The sequence below is a fragment of the Pteropus alecto genome, unplaced genomic scaffold, assembly GCF_000325575.1.
Source record: "Pteropus alecto unplaced genomic scaffold, ASM32557v1 scaffold92, whole genome shotgun sequence".
Classification (NCBI taxonomy): Eukaryota; Metazoa; Chordata; class Mammalia; order Chiroptera; family Pteropodidae; genus Pteropus; species Pteropus alecto.
In genome coordinates, this window is record NW_006432447.1 from 8,804,428 (window position 1) to 8,828,505 (window position 24,078).

The 24,078-nt window shown below is 37.8% G+C and overlaps 1 protein-coding gene and 1 pseudogene across 1 annotated transcript in view; one reads left to right on the forward strand and one right to left on the reverse strand.

Annotated features, from left to right (window-relative positions):
- Nucleotides 1-7,363: 7,363 nt before the first annotated feature.
- LOC112475990 lies at nucleotides 7,364-7,482 on the reverse strand (annotated as a pseudogene).
- A 5,645-nt stretch (nucleotides 7,483-13,127) lies between these two features.
- The window catches only part of MRPL3 (mitochondrial ribosomal protein L3), a 36,929-nt gene continuing 25,978 nt past the window's right edge, over nucleotides 13,128-24,078 (forward strand). The window contains exons 1-4 of the mRNA XM_006907250.3: nucleotides 13,128-13,388; nucleotides 14,417-14,604; nucleotides 15,608-15,699; nucleotides 17,617-17,715. Of these exons, the coding sequence (XP_006907312.1) occupies nucleotides 13,297-13,388; nucleotides 14,417-14,604; nucleotides 15,608-15,699; nucleotides 17,617-17,715 (471 nt within the window). The 5' untranslated portion in view covers nucleotides 13,128-13,296. The remainder of the gene's footprint in view (nucleotides 13,389-14,416; nucleotides 14,605-15,607; nucleotides 15,700-17,616; nucleotides 17,716-24,078) is intronic.

Consider the following 24,078-nt stretch of genomic DNA (forward strand, 5'->3'; position numbering starts at 1 on the left):
CAGGAAAGATGATTATATAGAGATGTTTTTAGCAGGTAGCAAGCTTAGCAGTTTGCTAGGTTACAACTCTACAAAATTGATTCTTTTATGTTGAGCATATTCTATGCCATTAGGGATCCTCCTAAGGCTGCTTCCAGTCTTATACTTTATATACTTCATGATGAATTGGAAAATAAAAATAACAAAGAAATATATTTTTAAATACTAGAATGTCGAATTAAAAAAAAACATCGAATGCCTTGTTTGCCCCAAGAAGTCATGGATTATAAGATGTATCATTAATTTAATAACTCCTAGGAGAAAAAAACAATTCGTTAAATACATACGAAAATTTCATATTTGCCAACAATAGCCCACATTTATCCCCACAATCCCATCCTCCTTTCTTCTTCTGTGTCAAAATACACCTAAGCCTTTCTTACCATGACTTTAAAGTGTCTTCCGCCATTTGCAGTTATACAGAACATTGCAAAGAAATGTTGAGATTTGTACATGTGCTTGGAACTCTTGATATTTTTGAGTCGTTAGGGTGGATAATATAATTCTGAAGTTTATGCAAGGACACTGAGGTTTTGTATGCATTTCCCATTTGATGAAACTTATAATGGTTTCTAATTTTAAAAGCCCAGGGTGGATTCACAGAGGAACACAGACTGCCACTCCATTTCTGTCTGCATTTGTGACTCCTGAGAGCATCAGAGGCTTCTAAAACTCCAGCTTTGTTGACCAAATGGAAGGGGAGAAAAAAAAAAAAAAACTTTTCCCCAGAAACTAAATGCAGCTTCAATCCTGGCTTATGAATCATTTCTCTAGGCTTACCCAGGAATTTCTGAAAGAAAAAAAAAACAAAATAGATTCAAACACACACTGGTTTCTTCTGGTATGCAGAGTGCCCCTTTCTTTAATGTATCTATGTACACATAGGAACATATATTCATTAGTTTTCACTTTTGTAAAATTGAAAGCAAAACCGAAGTTTGGCAGAAGTCGTTCTAAGATGAACAGACACTATTTCCCCTATTACTGCTCCCATCCTGATGGCCAGGGTAAGATTTCTAAGAAAAGAAATGCTCTCACAGATGATTAAAAGACATGGCATATTTCAAAAGGAAGATCTTTCTTCCTTCTTACATACTGAATAATTTTTCTAAATAACATAAAAATGCTAAAAGACCGTCTGCATTCATTAACAGTCCAAAGGCAAATCCTTGGCAGCCAGCTGGGATCCATTGAGACTGCAATTCCTGTATCACGGAAAGACATGAGAGCACTGAATGTCAAATCCAGGTGGACTGGAGCATGGGATATTAAAAATATGTATATCTACAGGGATAAATTAGGTGGAGAAGATAATTTCATAATCTAAACTAATTCATTTAGAGTTTAATATGAGTCAAATGACTTGAAAGTGACTAAAAATATCATTAAATATAGCCACACCCCAGAAATTACCATCACTTTTGGTCTATGTCTCTTTACTTAATATCCTTATGATGAGAATGAACTTAGCTGAGCTGCCATCCTGCAGATCTCAGTTCATTTTAGGATGTGCATTTTCCATTCTGGCAAGGATAGTTAACAAGCTGGTCTGGTCCTCTCAAAGAAGGCAGAATCATAATGGTTATGAGCAAAAATTTTAGTATCAGGCAGAGATATGTTTCCCAGAGAATTTAAATTTAGTCACCTTCTCTGACCCTCAGATTCCTCATCTATATCTTAGAGTTCTTATGAAGACCTAAGGAGATAATAATTTTAAAATGTTGAGCTCAATGTATGACATATATTAAGTGGCCTATAGAAGTCATTATTTTTAGCATAATCAGTAAGTTGTATAGTCTAGAAGATAAAAGCATGGCTTTAAAAAAATAATGAAAGTAAGCAGAAAACAATGTAAAAACCTATAGCATTTGATAGCCTTTGTCACAGTGACTAACACTGGTAAACATGTTACATGAGCCATGCCAAGTAATCCAAACCCAGGACATTTGCTAGAGCTCTTAGGAGAGGGTAACTCTTCTTTGATGTTGCTATACTATGAGGACATGAATCTGTGTGTGCAGAAAGTCATTCTGTCACCTCACGGGAATGAAGTCAAATTGGAGGAAAGCAGAACTAAGAGGCAAAAAAGGAAAAGGCATGAGATAGCATCTCGATGACTTCAGGCAGGCTCTGGATCCAGGCTTGCCTAAAGCTAAATCTTCCACTGGAATTATCAGCCACCAAAGTCCATAGATTTCCTTTTCACTTAATTCAGTTGGACTTCTGTTGCTTGCAACCAAAGATTTCTGACTAATGTAGCTTGATCTTGGGCAGAGAGGAAAGATGGTAAGGCAGGGATAGAAGACGGCCATGCTACATGGCCATTCCTTCTCTATTCCCACCAGCCACAAAGAGAACCCATTCTCCTGACTTATTTCCGGTCACTGAACTCTTATCTAAATTAATAAAATTAATAAAACATTTTATTGCAAGTATTCTGCCTTATGACCTTGGAAAATACTTTCATCTTTGATACCTCTGTGGGATTCAGCATGTAATAGCATCTGACACATAGGATTTGAAACATAGAAGGTGCTTGAATATTTGTCAAATGAAGCAAGCATGTTGACCATTCACTGACCTCTACTTCGCTTCCTTACATGAGATAGAAAAGAAACAGAAGAGATACAAACAAATTGTTTCTATACTGAATAAAAGTATTCTGGTTGCCACTGCAGGAAAAGAGCAAAAGAACAGGCAATTATAGAGCCCTCCTCTCCTCTGCCTTTAAGAAACCCACTGAGTTCCTCCCTGATATTCTGTATCTACCACTTCTGACTATTTCTCTTAATGTCCATTATGTGATGACCCACTACATTTTTCATTTCAGGATTTGGAATAAAAATTCAGACTTATATGCATGAAATGATGGAGATATTAAAAACAAATCTCTCTCACATTTTTGGAAGCAGGAGGGAAATAGTGATTAAGGTGTTCTCTAAATTTGCTAGAAGACTGAGCGGGGAACGGAGGAAAGTTTGAGGGAGAATGGTTTCTTGTTCCAGAGGCTAACTTCTCCTTCCTTCTCAGAAAAGTCCACCGTGCTTTCGAGTCCAAGAAAGCGTCCATTTTAACTAGCACCTTTCTACTGCCTGAGACCACCCAGCTGCCCAGTACTGGGAGGTTCCCCTGTGCTCATGAGAGAAAGTGCCAAATTGAGGTGACAAAGTCAATTTTCCTAAGAATCAATTTCTGATATATTTTATTTTGTCAAGTGACCAAGTCCCAAATTCCCTTTTGCAGAAGAACTTGCCCACTCAGAATGACATTTTACATTCAGACATTTCCAATCTAGTTGATATTTCACTTTAAAGATCATTTCCCCCCTATTCTTCTGGCCATAACTTAAGCAGGGAGAACATTTTATAAATAACTTCTGCTTTCAGTCATCCAAAACAGCAAACCTAAAGACTTGGCATTATGTAGAGTGGGATCAACAGGGATGAGAATTAGGAGACCCGGGTTCTCAATTAGGAGACCAGGCTGTACTAGGTCTATGGCTTTACTAGGGAAGTTTACGAGGTACATAGTCTTGGCCAATTGACCTAACCTCTTCTGGCCACAGTACTTTCCTCATCTATTGTTGTGGGGATTAAATAAAATAATAATTACCAAACACTTAACATTACACCAGACACTATATAAATGGCTCAAAAAGTAATTTATTATGAGCATTTTCATTACTATTACAACTGTTATGTTATAACAGCAGTTTCTTTCCCAGAGAACACATCGTGACTGACACACTTGAAGGAAACTATTTTCCTTTAAGGCAAAGATTGCAGAGCCACACCTGGCATTCCCTGCAATGTTCCTGGCCGGGCGGGTGTGAATTCCAAAAAAGAATGAAGAGATGGAAGGAAGAGAGGGGAGTGAGCTTCACAACCCCACCTTATCTAGAAAGGAGCCGCGGATGCCTGATTGTGGTGATGGTGGCGATGATGATGATGATGATGATGATGATGATGATGATGATGTTTTTAAACAATGAAAATACTACTCTTGCATATGCTGTATTTCTGTAGTGTTAAAAGGAGATCGGCAAACAGGGACCCTAGAGGCCAAAAGAAAGACGAAGATTGCCTAACATTTCGTTAGGAATTTTGTACGATTACATCAAGATGTAATTGCTCATGGAGAAAATACCACTAAGAAAATTAGAAAAGGATGAATCGAGATTTTTTTTATAATTATTGTAATATCTAATGGAAAGTAAATATAAATATTATTAACAACAACAGTAGTCAGCATTTTTTTCTTACTACGTGCCAAGTACTGTGTGAAGCACTTGATGTATATCGTTTCATTTAATCTGTACTGTTGCCTTATGAAGGAGGTAATATTTTATTATATTTTACAGATGAGGAAGCTCAGAGAAACTAAGTGATTTGCCCAGGTTCATGGAAATAGTAGCAGAGACAGGATCTGAACCCAGTTTTCCTCAGGAGGAGGCAGAAGGAGCATATCAGTGGGCAAGACAGAACCCTTTTCCTTCTGTTAGACATTTGGCAACCCAAGTTCGGGCCTCTTCATGCAACTTTTGGTTCTGGGTTTACCTCTACTCCAGTTGGTGTGGTAATTCTGGCTACTCAATATTTCAAATCAGATTTCCATATGTTTTGATTTTTTGATTACTGAGGTATAATTCATATACCGGAAAGTTTTCTCTTTTAAAGTGTATATTCACAAAGTTGAGCAACTATCACTACTAAAACTTCCAAGTATTTCTGAAGCTCTTGTTATAAATGTGGGGCTTCCGGGAGAACTGAAGAAATGCATTATACCCTATTACCTAGCTTTTAAAGAATTTGCAGTCTTGTCGAGAAGATATGGTTTATAAACTTGAGGCCTCACACTACTTATAGTAAAAAAGAATAATACCATGCAAGCACATATATGCAGATGGTAAATGCTAAGAGAGAAGAGGAATTAACAGCCAGGGCTAGAGATGGTGAGGGAATCCTCAGAGACGATCCACGCCTAAGGCAGGTGTGGAGATGAGGGAAAATTGGAAAAGTGCTGTGAGCAGGGACGGTGTCAGATGCAAGGAACTCTCAGGCTAAATTGCCCAAGTGTTAGACTCTTGCCAAGAATAATTATTTGCCCTACTGAGAGACTGTCTGGGACTTTGCTAAGAAATAGAAAAGAGATTAGATAAAGCCAAGTGATTTCAGCAAGAGGATTGCCTGGTCTATTTGCAGGTAATTTATATAATAGTGACCAGCAGCTCTTCTCAGAATTTGGGTGTGACACTCATTGGTTTCAGCGAGATGTATGCTTTGTGGAGCGAGGACAGCATTTGGCCCTTGGTTGGAAATTCCTTCTTTAAAAAGCCATTTTGTTCCACTTTGAAATAAAGTGGGAGTGAAAGCCATGCCCTGTGATGCTTCATGGTTAATAAAACTGCAAAGGCATTTCTGCCTGGGCATTAAAGATTATTTTAAGCATCATCTCCTGGGCTCCTTGGTTACTAAGGGAATCCTGTCTCAGCTCAGCGGCACCGACAGGCGAGTTGCCATGACGATCCTGCTAGGCCTGGTTGGAGTCTAAATAACACAGATGCAGGAACCACTGTCACTCCCTAACTCTCAGGCAGTCTGGCGGTGCCCTCCCTACCCCTTGCATTTTTCCACTTCTCCTTCGAAACCCACCTCTGCTGCCCACTCCTTGCCACTAAGGGGCATGGGCACAGCTGGAAGGGCACTCGGGGTCAGTGGCTTACCTTGTTTGATGGTCAGTCTCTTCTGTCCCAGAATGTGTTGTGCATGCTGGGATATATTTAAATCCTCTTGGGCACATACAGTCCTGCAAGCCTGATCTTTGTCTCTTTGAATAGAGAAATTTTCCAAGAAGCTGCACTAGGAAGCAGGAGGAAAGCTGGAATAAATCTTGTTTTCTTTCCTATAAACCATCCAGACAATCTGAAACACTGTGCAGGTTTGTTAAGGTAGTCTGCACTGGTCAACCCCTGCAGGTACCTGGATGCAGTTCCATTCTTCTAAGTGGACATACACATGGTATATGTGGCAAATTATGTTTTTGAAATATGGCTATAACCCCATCTCCCAGACTATGTGCTCTTCTTTCAATGTGACTTTGCCATATTCATATTGGAGGGTGGGTTTCTATACCTTCCCCTTGAATCTGGGTTAGCTTGTGTCTGAAGTGAAGTAATCCCATGTGATTTCTGAGACTAGATCATAAAAGGTAACATAGCTTACACTTGGTTTTCTTGGGAAGCTTGCTCTTGGAACGCAACCACCATGTTGTGAGGAAGCCCAAGCAGTCACATGGTGAGACCACATAAAGATGTTCCAGCAAATGACCTATTTGGGGTCCCGGCTGATAGGCAGCATCAACCACCAGATATGGAGTGAATGAGCCTTCAAATGACTTGACCCACCACTTGACATCATCCCTCCCTGGTCTTGGAGCCTTCTCGGATGAAGCCCAAACATCATGAAGCAGAAACAAACCATCCCCACTGTGCCTTTTCTGAATTCCTAACCAACAGAAACCATACAAAAAAATAAAACTGTGGTTGTTCTATGCTCAAAAGTTTGAGGTGCTTTATCACCCAGCAGTAGTAGCTGGAACCATACTCCCTTTACTAAGAATGTCCTTTCTCTACTCTGCCCCTGGACACTCTTATTCTTCCCTCAAGGAATAATTCAGATGTTAACTCCTCTATGAGTATCCCATCCAGGCACTTTGTACCTACACCTGTATTTTGGCACTTACCATATGGCTGTTTACCTCCTCTGTCTTGCCTGCTGCACAGTAAGCTCCTCAAGGACTGAGATTGTTTTGCCTTGCTGGTTTGAGGTAGAAGCAAAATAGTAGAATGGAGATTTTGGAGTCAGATCATTTTAAATTCCAGCTGGGCTACTTACTAGCTAAGTGGGCAAGTTACTCCTTGAGTTATTTTACATACAATTACATATGTAAATTGCTGAACATATCTATTATTATTGTCAGGAGCAATTTTGATGGTATCTGTTCTGAACCCAATGCCTGGCATTTAAAATGCCCAATAAATAGCAAATATTATCATTATTATTTTATTATCCCTGTATTTAGTGCAGTATGATTCAAATTTATTTGATTATTCAACCAATATCTGTTGAGCACCTATTCTGTGCCAAGTACTGTATATTTTATAGCTGATATTCAATAAATATTTTTAAATATATGGATATACAAAATAATGCAATTGGCAATTGATTGGATTTTTTTTTTTTTTTTAGGCAAGGCAACCCTTGGTTGACCTCACAGATTGCAAGGACCTTGTCAGCTTACAATCCTTTATTTTTTTTATTTTTTACGCCTACAGCACCTGGTCTTCCTAGGTGGTCTCCTATCCAAGTACTAACCAGGCCTGATCCTTTTTAACTTTCAAGATCAGATGGAATCGGGCTTGTTCAGGGTAACATGGCTGTAGACTGACTTGGAGTTTTAAAACGAGGCTTCATACCAAAAATTCTTTTTTCTTAAACTCGAGTAAATTTTAAAATAGAGCAGCAAATTTTTTTTTTATCTTTACATCACGAATGGTCCAAAATCAAGGTCTGTTTATTCTAGAAGTTACCAGCATTTAGAACTTTAGGCTAAAAGGTTTATCTTTGTTTTCTATTGCTGCCATAACAAATTACCACAAACTGAGTGGCTTAAAATAATACAAATTTATTCTTTTACGGTTCTAGAGGTCGGAAGTCCAAAGTGGATCTTACTGGGCTAATATGATGGTGCTGGCAAGGCCACATTCATTTCTGGATGCTCTATGGAAAAATTTATTTTCCCACTTTTTCCATCTTCTAGAGGACACCCACGTGGATTCCTTGACTTGTGGAACCCAACCTCCTCCCTTCCTCCATTTTCCAAACCAACAATAATAGCAGACAGAATCCTTTCCACCAGCCAGGACGTTTCTTCAATTTTAGGGGCTCGTATAATTGCATTTAAGCTCTACCCAGATAATCGAGGATAATCCTGAGTGCCTTTGCCTTAATCACATGTGCAAAGTCCCTTTGGCTACAGCAGAACACTTTGTAGGTTCTAGGCATTAGAATGTTGATACCATTATTCTGCCTTCCACAAGAAATTGCACTAAAAAGACTGGAAGGGGCCTCATCTGGACAAATCCTACTCCCTTACCATCTCACAGATGAAAAGACAGAGAGGTGAAGTGATTCAGTGTCACACTGCTAGTTAAGTTTAGAACTGAGGCTGGATCTCAAGTCTCTTGACTTGGAGTCTAGAATTCTGGAATCCTGCTGTTCCAAGTGTGGTCTGCTCACCAGCAGCATTTACATGACCTAGAGTTTATTAGAAAGGCAGACTCTCAAGTCTCACCTCATACCTATTAAATCAGACTCTGCATTTTAGCAAGATTCCCAGGTAATTCTTTTGTATATTTAAGTATGAGCAGCACTGACCTGGGACATCACAGAGCTTCCTGTTTCTTTCCTGACTTGAAAGTTGTCTATGATTGAATGAGAGACTATCTCAAGCAGTTTGGCCTCATTGTTCTCTCTTGAGCCCTATTGATCCTGATCCAGACTAATCGGATCACTAAAGATGCAGACTTACCACTACCATCCCCAGTCCTTGTTTATCTGGGACAACCTCTGGATGCCAAGCTGAGTGTCCTGAAATTGTGTCATATGACTCTCTCTTCTTGGGAGAGAGGTAGTAACAGGGCTTTGAAGCACTTGTACTCAGGAGTCTGCCCGCTTGGGCTCAATTCCTGGCTTTGCCACTTACTTAAAGTCTGTGACCTTGGATGAGCTGCTTATTTTCTCTGTGCTTCAACTTCTCACACTGTAAATAAGGATGAGAATAATAGTACTAACTTCATAGTTGAGGAGTAAATGAGTTAATATATGTAAATCACTTAGAATCTTCCACTTAGCAAGAGCAATGTGTTAGTTATTTCTCATTCTTCTGGGACCCCTTCCAAGTAGAATCAAAATCATAAATGAACTTAGTCTCTGGGAATTTCTCAAGTCTGTATCTTCTGGGCTCAGAAGGGACACCCTGACCATGGTTCCAGGTGACAAGAGTATTCACTGGTCCAGTGCCATGCTCCAGCAATCAGAACTACACTGGCATCAGAAGCTAGACCAGGGAGAAGGGGCTCTCCTTGGCCGAAAGCTTTTGGTCTTCTGGCATGTGATGCTCCATTGTCTGTTGCTAACATTTTTGTTCAGTCATCAAAGAGCTTTAAAAAAATGCACCTGGGTCTAATTACATAAGTTTCAGAACCATTCTGAATACAAGAGAGGGGAGCAGGATGCTAAGAAACTTTAAACACATCACTACATGGCCACACTGCATTTTAAAAGGCTTTCTTAAAGCCAAATCTATTTCCTTTCTGGTCATCGCTTGGAACCTTAAAAGCTAGCTCACTCAGGAATTTATAAATAAACATTGTGCTTTTAAAAACATTATATTAAAGTTGAATTATAATTTGGTCTTATTGGAGGACATTGAAGCAGAATTCATTTTCTTATTGAATGAGCATCTATGGATTTTGCAATATGGCCTTTTAAGCTTTCTATTCCAGCCAGCCACAGACTCTCAAAGTTCCAAATTTCTTAAAGTTCATTTTATCTATTTCCTCATCCAATATTTGACTCACCTTCATAATATCTCTACCCATTTTTAAATATGCTCAATTCTCTTTAGAAAAATGGAAGAAAGCCAAGGGTAATTTAATGGTAAAATTCTAAATTCACTTAAAAAATATTTTTAATTTCAAGAATAAGGCATGTTATGAACTAAGAGACAGCATAAATGAATGTAAAATGCAAATTAACCAACAATGAAAAATTTATTATTCTGCGATAAACCAATTATACCGGAAATACTGCAAACATTATAAGAACTAACTGAAGAGCCTAAAGGCAGAAACACATAGAGAGGACATTTCCAATAAACCCTTGGTTTGAGATCTACTCCTTTTATGATGATTCTATTTTATTGGATATGGCTTTAGAAATTCAGAAATGCAAGTATTCTTAATGTTTTATGTAATAAGGAGAAGATTTATTATATCATCTTTTGGTCTGAATTAGAGGAGTAAGAATTATGGAATTAGTACAGTAAGTCCTCACTTAATGTCGTTGATAGATTCTGTGACTTTAAGGGAAACGACATAAAATGAAATCAATTTTTCCATAGGCTAACTGATATAAACAAGAGTAAGTTCCCACAACATCTCATCAGTGTTATAACAGGAGGACGTTATTCAAGGACCTGCTTTACTAAAAAGAAATCTTGGTGGTTATTTTTGTTCCAATAAAGAATTGAAGTCCCAGAGAGGCATATTGGTATCAGGGTTCCGGGGCCTAGAGTAGTCTCTGAAGGATGAAATCAGAAATAATGGGAAGCTTGAGCTCAGTACCTAATCACCTGAATGAAGCCCTGGCTCGGCCCCTCAAGAACAGGGCCTGGCCCTTGCCAGTTAGCAGCATACTGCAGTGACGGAATTAAGTATGATGACACCTCACAGCCCCAGTTCACAACTGAAGACATGTCCTGTATAAAAGCAGACTAAGCACATTTTGCTTTGATCCAATTCAATGCCTGCTGAGTGTTTCATTGACTCAACATCCCCATTACAGATCAGGAGAGATTTGGCACTAGGGGCAAAGATTAGTCTGAATGACTGCCTCCTCAATCCTCAAAGACCACTGTGCGTGTTGACTTATCGGTTTTCCTCTTCAGCAATAAAGAAATTCCAGTGCAAAAATAGTAACATATTCGTCATAGATAATCAATGAAACAAAGTGGCTAAGAACACAAGCTCCATGGTCATAATGCCAGGATTTAAATCTTGGCTCTACCACTTAGTTGCAGAGTGATCTTAAATTGTGTAATATCTCCGTGTTCATTTTCTCAACTGTAAAAATGCAGACTATTATAATATTATCACATGGGATTGCTATTAAGATTAAGTGAGAAAAAATACTGAAAGAGTGAAAATGAATCCTCTTAGTAATGAGACTGCAGTGTTCATACTGTAATGTCAACACAATATTTCTAACAGACCATATACAAGGCCACAGTACTGCTATAAAATGACTAACAGTTCCTTCTTCTGAGTGATTTCTGCTTTCTTTTTAATTAAATCTATTGGAATAAAATTACACAGGTTTCAAGTGTAAAATTGTATAATACATCATCTGTATATTGCATTGTGTTCACCACACAAAATCAAATCTCTGACTGTCACCATATATTTGACTCCCTATATCCTTTCCTATCGCTCCTCTTGCCCTTTTCTCTCTGATAACCACTAAATTGTTGTCTGTGTCTATGAGTTTTTGTTTGTCTTGTTCATTTGTTGCTTTCGAGTTTATATTACACATAAGTGAAATCATACGGTTCTCAACTTTTTCTGTCTGACTTATTTTGCTTAGCATGATATTCTCAAGATCCATCTGTGTTGTCTGATTCTGCTTTCTTACCAATATCATCTCTGGTCTCACTTTGTTCTTCTTGCCTCCATAACAAAATTATTGAGATGTGCAATTGATGGACTGCCCTTGCTTCATTCATTTCAAAACAAGTCCCTGCTTCCCTGACACCATCTTAAAAATACCCAGCATAAGTCTAAATCTTAGAGTAAGCCCCTCCCTCTCATTCCTATAGAGACATCCTCAGGTGTACATACTCTTTGGCTTTAGTAAGCTAATTAAACTTAACCTTGTTTGATTTCAGGTGTGCTGGTGGTCTTTCATAGGCTTTCACCATACTGAGCACTTACTATAACATACTGTATGCACAAGAAATGCTACCTATTGGCGGTAGTAAGCAAGTCTTTGTTTTCCCCAACTTCTTCATGTGGTATATCTCAAGACATGTTTGTTCAATGAAGGGCCATACATAAGTAACTAGGAAGCCATGCAGCACAGCTAGGTAAAAGAGATGTAATTTTTCTGCCAAAGTCCCGTGTTATTTGGAAGTTCCCAGGGTAATTGAGACAGTAATTGATGCAATTGGAAGAGCAAGCAAAGCAAAGATTTTGAAGTCCAAGTAGTAACCAGGAATTGACCATTGCCTGGAACTTTTAAAGCAGGTTAACCATATCTCTAAGAAAAAGAGGGAATTAAAATAGCTAAACTTTAAAGTTATTGTTTCTGAATTTCTACAAACACCTATTTGACAAATAAGGAAATGAATTTTTGGAGTAGTGGAATGAGTGCCCAAGGTGCTCACATGATTAGTCTGGGTATGGAACCTAGGACAAGGACTTGTTTGTACAAAAGGTATATTAGCTACCTATTGCTGTGTCACAAAGTACCCTCAAACTTAGTGACTCAAAATAAGAGTAATCATTTATTCTCTTTGGTAATATCTTCTGGTTAGGAACCTGTGAGTTCTTTGGCTGAGTGGTACAGGCTCAAGGTCTTTCATGAGTTGCATTCATATGAAAGGTTGCCTGGGACTGGAAAATCCACTTCCTAAGTGATTCGCTCCTGGGCTGGAAAATTGATTCCTCTTCATATGGGCTTCTCTACAGGGCTATTGAAGTGTCTTCAGGACATGACTGCTAGCTTTCCCCAAAGGAAGCAACCCAAGAGACCAAGACAAAAGTAGCAATACCTTTTATGACCCAGCCCTGGAAGTCACACATCATCACCTTGGCCATTCTAGGTTAATACACGCCACCCTGTTTCAATGCTGGCTCTGCCCATCTGCCAGATGAGCTATTTTAGGCCAGCTCCAAAATTCTCAATCTGTGTTCCCTCATTTATAAGAGAAAAATAATTTCCTTTCAGGGCTATTTTGAACTTAAGCCAATATAAGAATATTAAGCGCTGCTTAGTACAATGAGCTACGCCACAAAAGGCATTATCTAGAAGTGATTTTGCTTCCTTAAGAAGCCTGTCCCTAGTACGCGTCTAAAGTTTAAACTCCAAATATCCTTTTTTTTTTTTTTTTTAACCCCTTGAGAGACGACTCATTCCCCACCCTCCCCACCCTCCCCACCCTAACTCGAATCCAAAGTCGGACTATTAAGAAGGCAGAACTCTAGTTCTGGGAGCTGACCCCAGTGCCCGGAGTGCATTGCGGAACGGACCGGAAGTAGCTGTCGCGCTCTTTTTCCGTCCCGGAGCGCTTCGGCCGACAGCCCGCAGGACGGCTCCTAAAGGGGTCTCGGCGGACACGTGACGGCAGCGTGGGGACACTGAAAATAAAGCAGCGGGGTCACAGAAGTGTAGCGACCCGACCCCTCTCTCCCGCCCCTTTATGCTTGGTTGGAGGCTGCTGGCTCAGGCCGGCGCCCAGGTCCTGGGCCGCGGCGCAGGGTGTCTGGGTGCTGCTCAGAGCTCGGGGAACAGGTGGGTGTGGGCGAGAAACAGGGTTTGGGTGTGTGGTTCCTGCAGAACTGCGGCTTTAAGCAGTGGCATGATCTGGCACGGAGGAGTTTGCTCTAGATGGAGGAGGAAGGAGCTGTGTCCAGCTGAAGTAAGGAAGAGTAAGGAGCGTTACTCTAAGGAAGTGCCCTATAAAAGACTGAAAGGGTGATTTTGTTTTTAAGGCTTATGAGCCAGCGACTGACCGCGAGCATTACCAACAGCAATAATATCTGCCAGTTAGTGAGCATTTTCTATGTACTAGATGCTCTTTTAAGTATATTAGGCACCTTAGCTCATGTACCCTCACTTGAGAAAACTATCATTATGTTTTACAGATACTATAATTATTCCGTAGTACCATTATTCAGTTTTGCAGATAAAACGAAGGCTTGGAGAGAAGAAACTTGCCAAGGGTCACTTAACTAATAATTGAAAAATTGGGACTCTAACTTCAATCTACCTGATTACACAAGGTAGACAACAAAAAGCTTTACTTCTTTTCTGCCACTACGTGCAAATATTACCTCCTTCCTGACCTCAGGCCCATAAGGTCTTTTTTGGCTGTTAAGCTAATCAGTGATCATGTCTTTTATGGATCTTTTAAGTTTGTACATCCGGTTTCTTTACTCTGAGCGTAGGCCATGTCATTGCAGGGAAGAGGTGAGCTTATTAGAGAAAGATCAGCATTCCATGTTCTGCCACTTCCACTGGATATGAACTATTAAGGGACACGTTCAGATGAGTCAGTGACTTCTGTGTCTAGGAAGGAGTTTTGTTCAAAAACTGTTTATCCCAGAGGATAAGATGAAGAACTTTTCCTCCAGGGTAATCATTAACAATTAAAATGTGAGCCCCATTATTAGAAGGAACATGAGGAAGAAACAACTTGCACAGACTCCATACCTTTTCCTAAGGCCCTGAGGACACTTTCTAATTTATGTGACCTCCCTTCCCTATATTAAATAGGGAAACTTGAATTGTGATTTGTTTTCTAATTTTTATTTTTACAGAACAGATATCTGGCTTTTGATTAGAAGTCTCCATGGCAAGATTGGTGGTACTTGGTGGGATGAGCATCTTTCTGAAGAAAATGTCACATTTGTTAAGCAGTTGGCCTCCGATGAAAATAAAGCCCAGTTAGCAAGCAAACTGTGTCCTCTGAAAGATGAACCGTGGCCTATACATCCTTGGGAACCAGGTAGTTATTTTGTATATGATGAGTTCTCATAATTTGTGGCTGGCACATTCAGAATTATAACTATTTGATAAATTTATCATCTCTTGAATTTATTTTTCGTGTCTGTTTCTTTGTGGTTTGGTTTGCAAGTTTATTTCCAGCATCCTATTCTGTTAGTGAATGTCTGATGACAAACAAGACTTCCTAAAGAAGTTGTTTTGTATGTGAAAGGAGAACAATTCTGCATACATTTTCTTGTTTCCTTCAGAGAAAAAAAAGAATACAAAAATAAGCCAGGGAAGAAAAGCTAAAAGAGTATGTTCTAAATTGTAATGTGTCACACAGGTGTTTTCAGTTGAGATATTTTAGCACTCCAGATTTGCCCAGCGTAACCCCAGAATCAGCTCTTTGTACCTGGTAGAATGCTAAACCCATGGGTAGATGAACCAAAAATAAAGCCTTTCCTGTTGAGAATGTGGTATCTGGTTGGGGTTTATTTTAGCAGTTGAATTGTATAGTGGCCAAATGTTCTTAGTGGAGCAACTTTATCAATTTATGTAGCAAATCTGAGTGTCATGAGGGAGGCCAACATATTTTAGCAATATGACCACTTGTGTCATCCCAATAACCCCAGCTAACTTCTTAGAATTTAAGTGATAGATGTTTTCTAGTTAGTAAGGTTGGATATAAATTGATACTAGTAAAGCAATACATAATGATGGATTTGTCATGCTCTCTATTAGCATTACTATTTTAAAACCAGAATATTTTTAACTATTTTCTTTATTTTGCACAGTTCTCTTATATTTGTTACTTTTATGGAGATTGATTGAGTACCGATATCTTAGGCATGGTTGAAGGTATGTCTGTAAGGAACATTTGTGTTTTTACTCTATGAATATACCAGAATGTTTCATATCTGTCTGCTCCTTATATTGAAACCACAATTTAGAAGTATTATTGCTTGATGTTGGCAAATAGTGAAAAAGCTTATGTTAACCTTTATTTACTTTTCAATTGCCAGGTTCCTCTAGAGTAGGCCTTGTCGCAGTGAAACTAGGCATGATGCCTTTATGGACCAAAGATGGTAAAAAGCACGTAGTCACATTACTTCAGGTAAGAAACAGGAATCTGTACATGTGCCAAGATCTATTTGTATCCCGAAACGTTTGTATGCTGAAACATGTAACTGTGTGGTGAAAATAGAGTAATGTTGAGCATAAATAGTAATAAAAAAAACTTTACTTCTCATGGTTTCATTGAATATTCTCAGTCTTGCTTGAGTGGTGGCCTTCTTAATACTGGCATGGGATAACTGAGGCAATTAATAAAAAAAGATTGTAAACTAGCTTCTCACAGATCTAGTTTAATTCATAATAATAATAAAAAAAATCTCAGTTCCACCTTATTTTCATTTATGGAGATTTTTCAACTCCAAATTACAGTTTTGATCTCTTTGTTAACTCAGAATGTAAACTTTCTAGCGAAGTAGCATTTTGCTCTCTGAGATAAGGTAAACTCTAATGGTTAAGAATGTGGGCCCTGGGACCAGAATGCTTGGCTTCAAGTCTTGGTTCTGCTGCTTCCTAGCTGTGTTTTTTGGAGCATTGTGCCTCATCTGTAAAAGATATAACTTTATTCTGTAAAAGAAATAGTTACAACCTACCTCAAAAGGTTATTGCGAGGATTGCACAAGATAATAATTGTTAAGCACTTAAAAGGTAAAACATGTTAAATGTCCAATAGATGTTAGCTGCTGTTGTCTTTATCATTATTATAGAAAGACCACTGGTAAAGTTAGGAGGCCATCATTCCCCAAATCACTTTGGACAACTCAGTTCATTTTGGGGGTCCAGCCTTAGACAAGTGATTAGGCAAGTGATGGTAATAAAAATGAGAACTATTGCACGTAAGTGCTTAGACTGCTAATAGGCACAGGGAGCCTATGAGCCTTAGTAAATTTTTACTGACTCTGAATGGTCAAGGATAGGATTATAGTTTTCTAGAACACTAAGAACCTTTGGGAACTTTCAGTAATGACTGGTGGTATTGTAAATTGGTATGACCACTTCAGGAAACAATTTAATATTATGTGGTAAAGTTGAGATGAGGAACCTCATAGTCTAGCAATTGCATGTTACTAGAAAACATAAACAGGTGGGCACCATGATAACTGTACAACAGTATTTATAGCAGTATTACTTTTAATACTCCAAAAGTAGAGGTAACACAATTGTCTATCATTAGTAGAATGGGTAAATAAATTATGGTGTGTTCGCATGATGAAACGCTGGATAGCATGAAAATGAACAGAATAGAGCTACCACAACAATGTGGATGAACTTTACCAATACAATCATGAGTGAAAGAAGGTGTGGAAGGGTACATATAATCTGATTCCATTTAAATAAAGTTTAAAAGCAGGCAACACTAAACTACATTATTAAGCAATACTTTCAAAGGTAATATAAAGAAAAGTAAATGATTACCATAAATGTCAAGAGTAGTGGTTATTTTGGGGCTGTGCTTCTAAACTTTAATGTGCCTCAGAATCACTCAGAGGGCTTATAAAGCACAGAGATTCTGATTTAGTAGGTCTCTGCTGAGTCTGGGAACCTTCATTTCCACCAAGTTCCCAGGTGATCCTGATGCTATTTATCTGTGGACCATGCTTTGAGAGCCACTGCTCTAGGGGTTTTTTGTTGTTGTTTTTTTTGTTTTTGTTTTTTTTTTAAATGGAGTGTTTGGGAAGAGACACACAGACATTTGGGAGATTTTGCTTCTTAAATGAGTAGTGATTCCAAGAGTATTTTCTCTATAAATACTCAATTTATTATATGTTTGTGTGTTATGCACCTTTTTATGTGTTGTATTTGACACTTTTTTCCAAAGGTTATCTGTGTTTGGTGTTAAATGAATGATAAGTAACTTTAGAGAATTCCTAATTGTCCTAGGGCCTCAATGTGGCTGGTATGTAATGTTAAAATGTATCTTGGCACAGACTTAGTTTTATTTAATATTTGTTTCTTTTAGGTACAAGACTGTCATGTTCTAAAATATACTCCAAAGGAAAACAATAATGGAAAAATGGCAGCCCTAACTGTAGGAGGAAAAACTGTGTCCCGTTTCCATGTAAGAATATATTTTCATTCTTAGAATAGTACATTTCATTAGTTTCAGATCTAAATTCTTTAAGTTCTGAGCATTTTCCATAGCCACAAACTTACGTTTATCAATGAGGTAACTTGTGGATTTGAGAGAAGCAGTCTAGTAGATCTACAAAGCCCAGGAGTCGTAGAAACTGAGTTTGTCCCAGTACCTCCCCTTGCTGTCTGGAACCAAGTGACTACCCTATAAACTGCAGTATTTGCCATTTATAAAATGAGAATAAAAATACTGCTTATGTAAGAGAATTGTTACCAGGATTACATGAGATTTTTCAAATGTGCCTGGCATGTGATAATAAATGGTACCTATTTGGTTATTTTGTTGTTTTATGTTTAATTTCAATTTTTTTCTAAATTGTTTCAACAGTTGACTCCAACAGCTTGTGAGGGTTAATTTTGTATATATAAGAAGGAGCTTTCAGTATTTGGGAGAAAGCGGTATACAAACCCACATCAGATTTTTTTAATGAAGCATTTTTTCCCAGGTAGAATACTAATAGAATACTGAGTTTGTAGTTTAAATTTGAGAAATCTGCACAATTAGTATCCTTTTTTGGATCACTAAAAGCAGAGCATACCTTTCTAGAAATAGTGATGGTTTTTACTAATGTGTACTAAAACATCTTTAGGTCTACTAAAATGTTACTTATTTCTAAGATAAATGGTTTTTATTGTAAATTGTTTATGAAATGAACATAGGTGGAAATTAGGATACAACTTATACTATGCAACTTTCAAAACTAGCAAGTGCCTATTGTGTGTCTCCTGTTTCCTTATCATAGTTAAATTTTATTGAGCACTTATTATATGCCATGTACATATCTATTAAGCCTTTACATTTATTATGCCTTTACATCTACATAGTAAATGTAAAGGCTTACATGTAAAGGCTTACATGTAAAGGCTTTACATTTACATAATAAATGTAAAGGCTTAATAGAAATGTAACTTTTTCAGCCTCTGAGGCTAAACCAGGGCCACCCGCTGGTAAGAAGTAGAGTGACAAGCAGACTCCAGAGCCTTTCTTAACTGTGTCTTGATATCCACCCTCTGGGAACACATAGGCTAGTGGGGAAGAGGGACAAATAAGTAAGCCATCTCAATATAGCACAAGCACAGAATGGGAGATGGCAAATCCTGTTTGGGCAAGTCCTTGGAGATTTCACAGTTTGGAGACCCGAAAGAAGAATATGTTAGATGCATGCCAGAGGGAATGGCCTCTGCAGAAGCAGAGACGTGGAAGAGTTACGTATGCTTGGAAAAAGTGTTGTGTGTCTTGATCTTGGTGTGCGGGGCCAGTGGGGCAAGGTGGCAGAGGTGTGACTGTCAGGATAGAGGGCTAAGGAGTTTAGACTTTTATCTTCTAGACTCCAAGGAGCTTTCTGAATTCTTTAACCAGGGCAGTAACATGGTCAATTTTTTATCTTTGTTTACTAAATCCTAAGAATCTGGATGCAGGGAGGACATTCAGAGGGTTGTTTTAAGCACTAAGGGAGAGTTGATAAAGGTTTTTGAACCAGGGCAGTTGCATTGGGCTTGGAAGCAGCAGGGACATGTAAAAGACTGGTGAGTTTGAATGTATGGTGAGAGGACTCAGGCATAGAGCTGTTTCTAACTAAGCAACTGGGTCAGTGCTTATGCTATAATCAATATGGACAAGGAAAGAGAAACTTTGGAGGAAAAATGTGTTTGAGGTGTTTAGAGAAAATCTAGGTGGAGTTTTTCTATAAGTAATGATATATTGATCAATAAATTGGTAGTGGTTGAAATCATCAGATTCTTATTTTAATAGGATTATGGGCCATGTAAGGCCTGTCTTATAAGTATTAATTAGCTATTTTTTGCATATTATGGTAGTATGGTTTATTTTTCATTAAGGTTTTAAAGCAGTTTCTGTTCTGCTATTCTTGACAGTTTATTGACTGATAATTTCAGGGTTCAAATAATTCCACAGTAACTAAAAGGACAATGAGATAGTTATGAAAACTTTTCTTAAAATGTCAAATGTTTGCATTTATAACTGTGTAAATAGGTGCCAGCCTTCACCTGAATCATGTGAATAATTCTTTGGTTTGATAGATACCACTGTTTTCTGATTGATTGTATTTCTGTGTTTTTGTTATGGCTAGCACCGTCATCTTTATTTTCATTACCAATTGTGTCTACCCACAACTTTACAGCCTCGGTATTTGTAAATCAAGCTTCCTATAGGGCTAATCCATTCTGCTTCAATAGATCTGTAAACATTACTTCTTCCTAAGTATGAGATAGCAGAAAAACAAGTGGGCGTGTGATCAGAAGAGCTAAGTTCTAATCCTAATTTCTGTCATTAGCTCCTTTATTCCACCTTTTTGAACATCCATTTTCTTACCTCTGAAAATGGAATTGGACTTGATGATCTCTAAATGCTCTCCTAGTTGTAAAAGGTCCCACTTTGGTTCTCTAATAATTTTCTTTTCCAAAATAAAACAAAAGCTCTAAAAAAAATGTACTTGCCAGCCTAATTCATACTGTCTTACTTAGTGATGAAGATGTCTAACAAAATTTTATTAACAATACTAATAGCTAAATTATTACAGAAATGATAGCTCCACACTTTAATGTTTGGGACTCTGATCTACATGTTTTAAGCTTTATCTCTTCAATGAATATATAGCACAGCAGGTGATTTGGATGCTGTATTCTTACGTTGTGGGTTTTAATCCACTTATATAAACTTTTTAAACTATCCAGTATAGGTAGTGCTACATAGGCCCTTCTTATTCTTCTAGAGATAAATTTTCTAGGTCCAGAAGACATATATTATAATATTAAGAAAAAGTTTTGTCTTCGAATGCCCTTTCTTCAGAATGGTATGTGAAAATGAAGTTTTAGAATTCTTTATAAGTAAAAGTTTGATTCAGAAAGGAAAACAATTTTCAAAACTAAAAGTATACAAACTTCCTCTCGCATATTGTAACCCTCAGAGAAACTACAAGTAGATTGATTATAAAGAGTTTGTTTTATTAAAAGAAAGACCTATGAATGAAAAATATCAAATAGTTAAGCATTCTAAAATAAATTGATTAAATCAATTTTACTGATAATGAAGCTAGAACTGTTATTTTAATCTAAAGAATTTATGCTTCCAAGAAATTAGACTACTTTGCTTCTACTATTTTTGTACCTTATTATAAATAAAAACTGATGTTGGTACATAGTATTTTTGAATAAGGAAGTACAGTGGCCTTAAAAGTTGATTAAATCATTTCATCTTAGGAGCAGAGAAGCATTTTCATTGTGAGAAGGATAATTGCAGAGAACTTTGAAGAGGAGGAAAAACACAGTCTCATAGATGGAATTATCCAAGTGTGACATTGCTGTCAGTCTTTTAAATTGCCTTTTGAAATTATTTATTTGGAAGGTTAAAAAAAAAAAAGCCTTTGTTACATTACTGCTGGTTTCTACTCATCTTGAGCATTTGTTTTTTCACACAACTGATACCTAATTAGTTTTATGATATTTTGACTTTAAAAGAAAAAAAATTAAAGTATTCAATTTTAGTGAAATTGGAAGATAACTATGTATTACTTTTTTTTTAATGTCTCAGACTATAGTTATTTAAGTCAAGATGTTTATCTTGTCCATTTGGTATTACTGAAACACTAAAAGATTTTTCAGAAGCCTCCTTGTATATTTAAAAATTGAAAATAATTAAATAATAGGCTTTTTAAATCACCAGGTAAAATGCATGAATGTCAAAAAATAAAATTGAAGTCTGTTCTAAAATTTAAGAAATCTGAATCTGATATACCAGGAAAATAATTTTGAGGTGCCATATTTTTAAATGAAACCTTTTGTGTTTGCTCTTTTTGTGGAAGTGAGTATGACTGAGGATGAAAAGCAAGGGCCTTGATAAAATGAAGTTGAATGTTAATCTTAGATTCAGCATGTGGGAAGTGAAACCTTAGAGAATGACTGGAACAAATTTATGTTTTCAGCCTTTTGGAGGAAAAGATAGCTTCTTGAGGAAATTTTTTTGAGGTACAAAACAAACTTTTGTGGACATCCAAAGCAGAGCTGCTCATCATTTGTTGCACGGTCCCACTTGAGGGCTCAAGGGAGATTGATTCCCAGGAGGTTGTGGACTGATCCAGAAATTCAAATTATGTGCCTAAAGGCCAGCACCACCCAATTTCATGTCAACTAAAGACAGCCTGCTCAGTAAGTTATAAAGGGGCACTCACAGCCCACATTTTAAACTGAAATTAGCAAGTACCTGAAGTTTGCCACATCATCAAATATTATAGTCTGCAACTAAGTCTAGCCATACATATACTCCATTGGATTTTGTGGGGAATGGTGCTTTGTTATCAGTATATCATCAGTGTTATCTTGAGCTGATTAGAGTTTTTCAGTTGCTGCTATTTTTGCTTTTCTGATTACAAATTACTGTTGTTTTATTATATAGTAGTTTAGTTTCTTGTAGATTTATCCTGTTTATTGTGATCATTATTTTAGGCCTATAATTTTTTAATAACTAGATTTAAAGATAGAGGCCGCACACTCTCAGGCCACAAACGGTGATGTTGTGTGCCAAGAACTGATGCAGCAGCAGTAAGAGCGGAAAGATAGGGTGACTTGGAGAGACAAACCAGATCTTTCCTCAACCTCCTGTGTCTTTTTACCATTCATTTAGCTCACTTTTGCAGAGACTGACTTGCTCCTGTCCTTAGTTCTAATGTTACAGACACAAGTGAATAAACATGCTACCATCCAGATGCTCACAGGCCAGCAAGGATACAGGCATGCACATTTTGATAAATATAAGGTAATACGGATAATAATTGAGATACATACAAGGTCTAGAGGTAGCATCGATGAAAGAGCAATCTACTCTAGTAAGGCTGCCCAGGGAGAGATCCAGACAGGAAATATCACTGGAGCTGGGACTAAACATGTATTTAACTAATTTTTAATGAGCTTTAGAATTGCAGAGTGGGGAGGAGATTATAGGTTAAGAGACTAGCATAGGCAGCCACAAGTGGTAAGCATATGTAGAGTACCATAGCTCATGGGGGGTCTGCTGGTGCTTCATTTTTGATTAGAGGGGAAGTTGAGAAGAGGAAACAGCAGGAGGATAGATATACCTGTGTTGGCTGTATTGTCATTAAAGAGGCACCCTTCACATCAGGAAATATAAAATGGTACAACTTTTTTGGCAAGTCTTACAGCAATCTATATAAAGAATCTTAATTTAAAAAAAAAAATACCCAGGACATTGTGGTAAGGAAGTAATATGTCCATAAAGTTTTCTATTCAAGGATATTTAAAATAGCAGACAAAAAGGTGGAGGTGGAGGGGAAAGAAGATGGCAGGACCTACCAGGAGCTGGAGACAGCAGCAACTAAAGTCTCTGCTCTCGAAAAGCTTACGTTTTGGTGGGATTGGGAGTAAGACAAGGAGGCTGTTTCATAGAAGATAAACAATTAAAGATGAAGAGAAGTACTTTGAAGACTAATAAAGTAGGCTAAGGGGATTGTGAGTGACAGAAGGTGGTGCTGTTTTAGAGTAATCAGGAAAGGTAAGTTGATGTTTGGTTGGAGCCCTGAATAAAGTGAGGAGCAAGTCATACACAAATCTGGCAGGAAATTATTCCAGGCAAGGAGAATACATGTAAAGGACCTGAGGCCATTGTTTAAAGTGTTCTTGGACTAGTAAGGAATGCATTGTACCTGAAGAAGGGTGAGCCAAGAGAAGAGCAGTTAATGAAGTCAGATTGAATAGAACCTCGTAAACCATGGTAGGGACTTAGGACTTGATTCTGCAGGAGATGGATGCCACTGTAGGGACATGATGTAGCTTGAGTTTTAAAGGAAATATGCCAGCCTGTGGATGGAGAACAGACTAGGGGGTCAGGAGTAGAATTTTGGAGACTAGTTAGGAGGCTGTTGAAATAATACAGGCAAGAGATGGTTGGGTGGGGTGAGAGTGAGAAGTGGTTGATGTGGACTGTATTTTTAAAGTCTGCAGGGATTGCTGATGGATAGGACATGGAATGTGAGAAAGAAGAGAGTCAAAGGTGACCATAAGATTTTTGGTACAACAGAAGTATGGAGTTGCCATTTATTGAGATTTGGAAGACAAGAAGAAAGCAGGATGGGGTGGGGGATGGGGGTGAGTTTAACTTTAGACATGTTAAACTTGTGTTGCTGTATGACATCAAAGTGAGATACTGAGTTGGCAGTTTGGACATATGAATTTGTAGTTTGGAATAGAATTTGGGATTGAAGTTAGAAATGTGAGGTCAGTAGCATATGAAGAAACCATGAGTAGTTACTGGAAACCA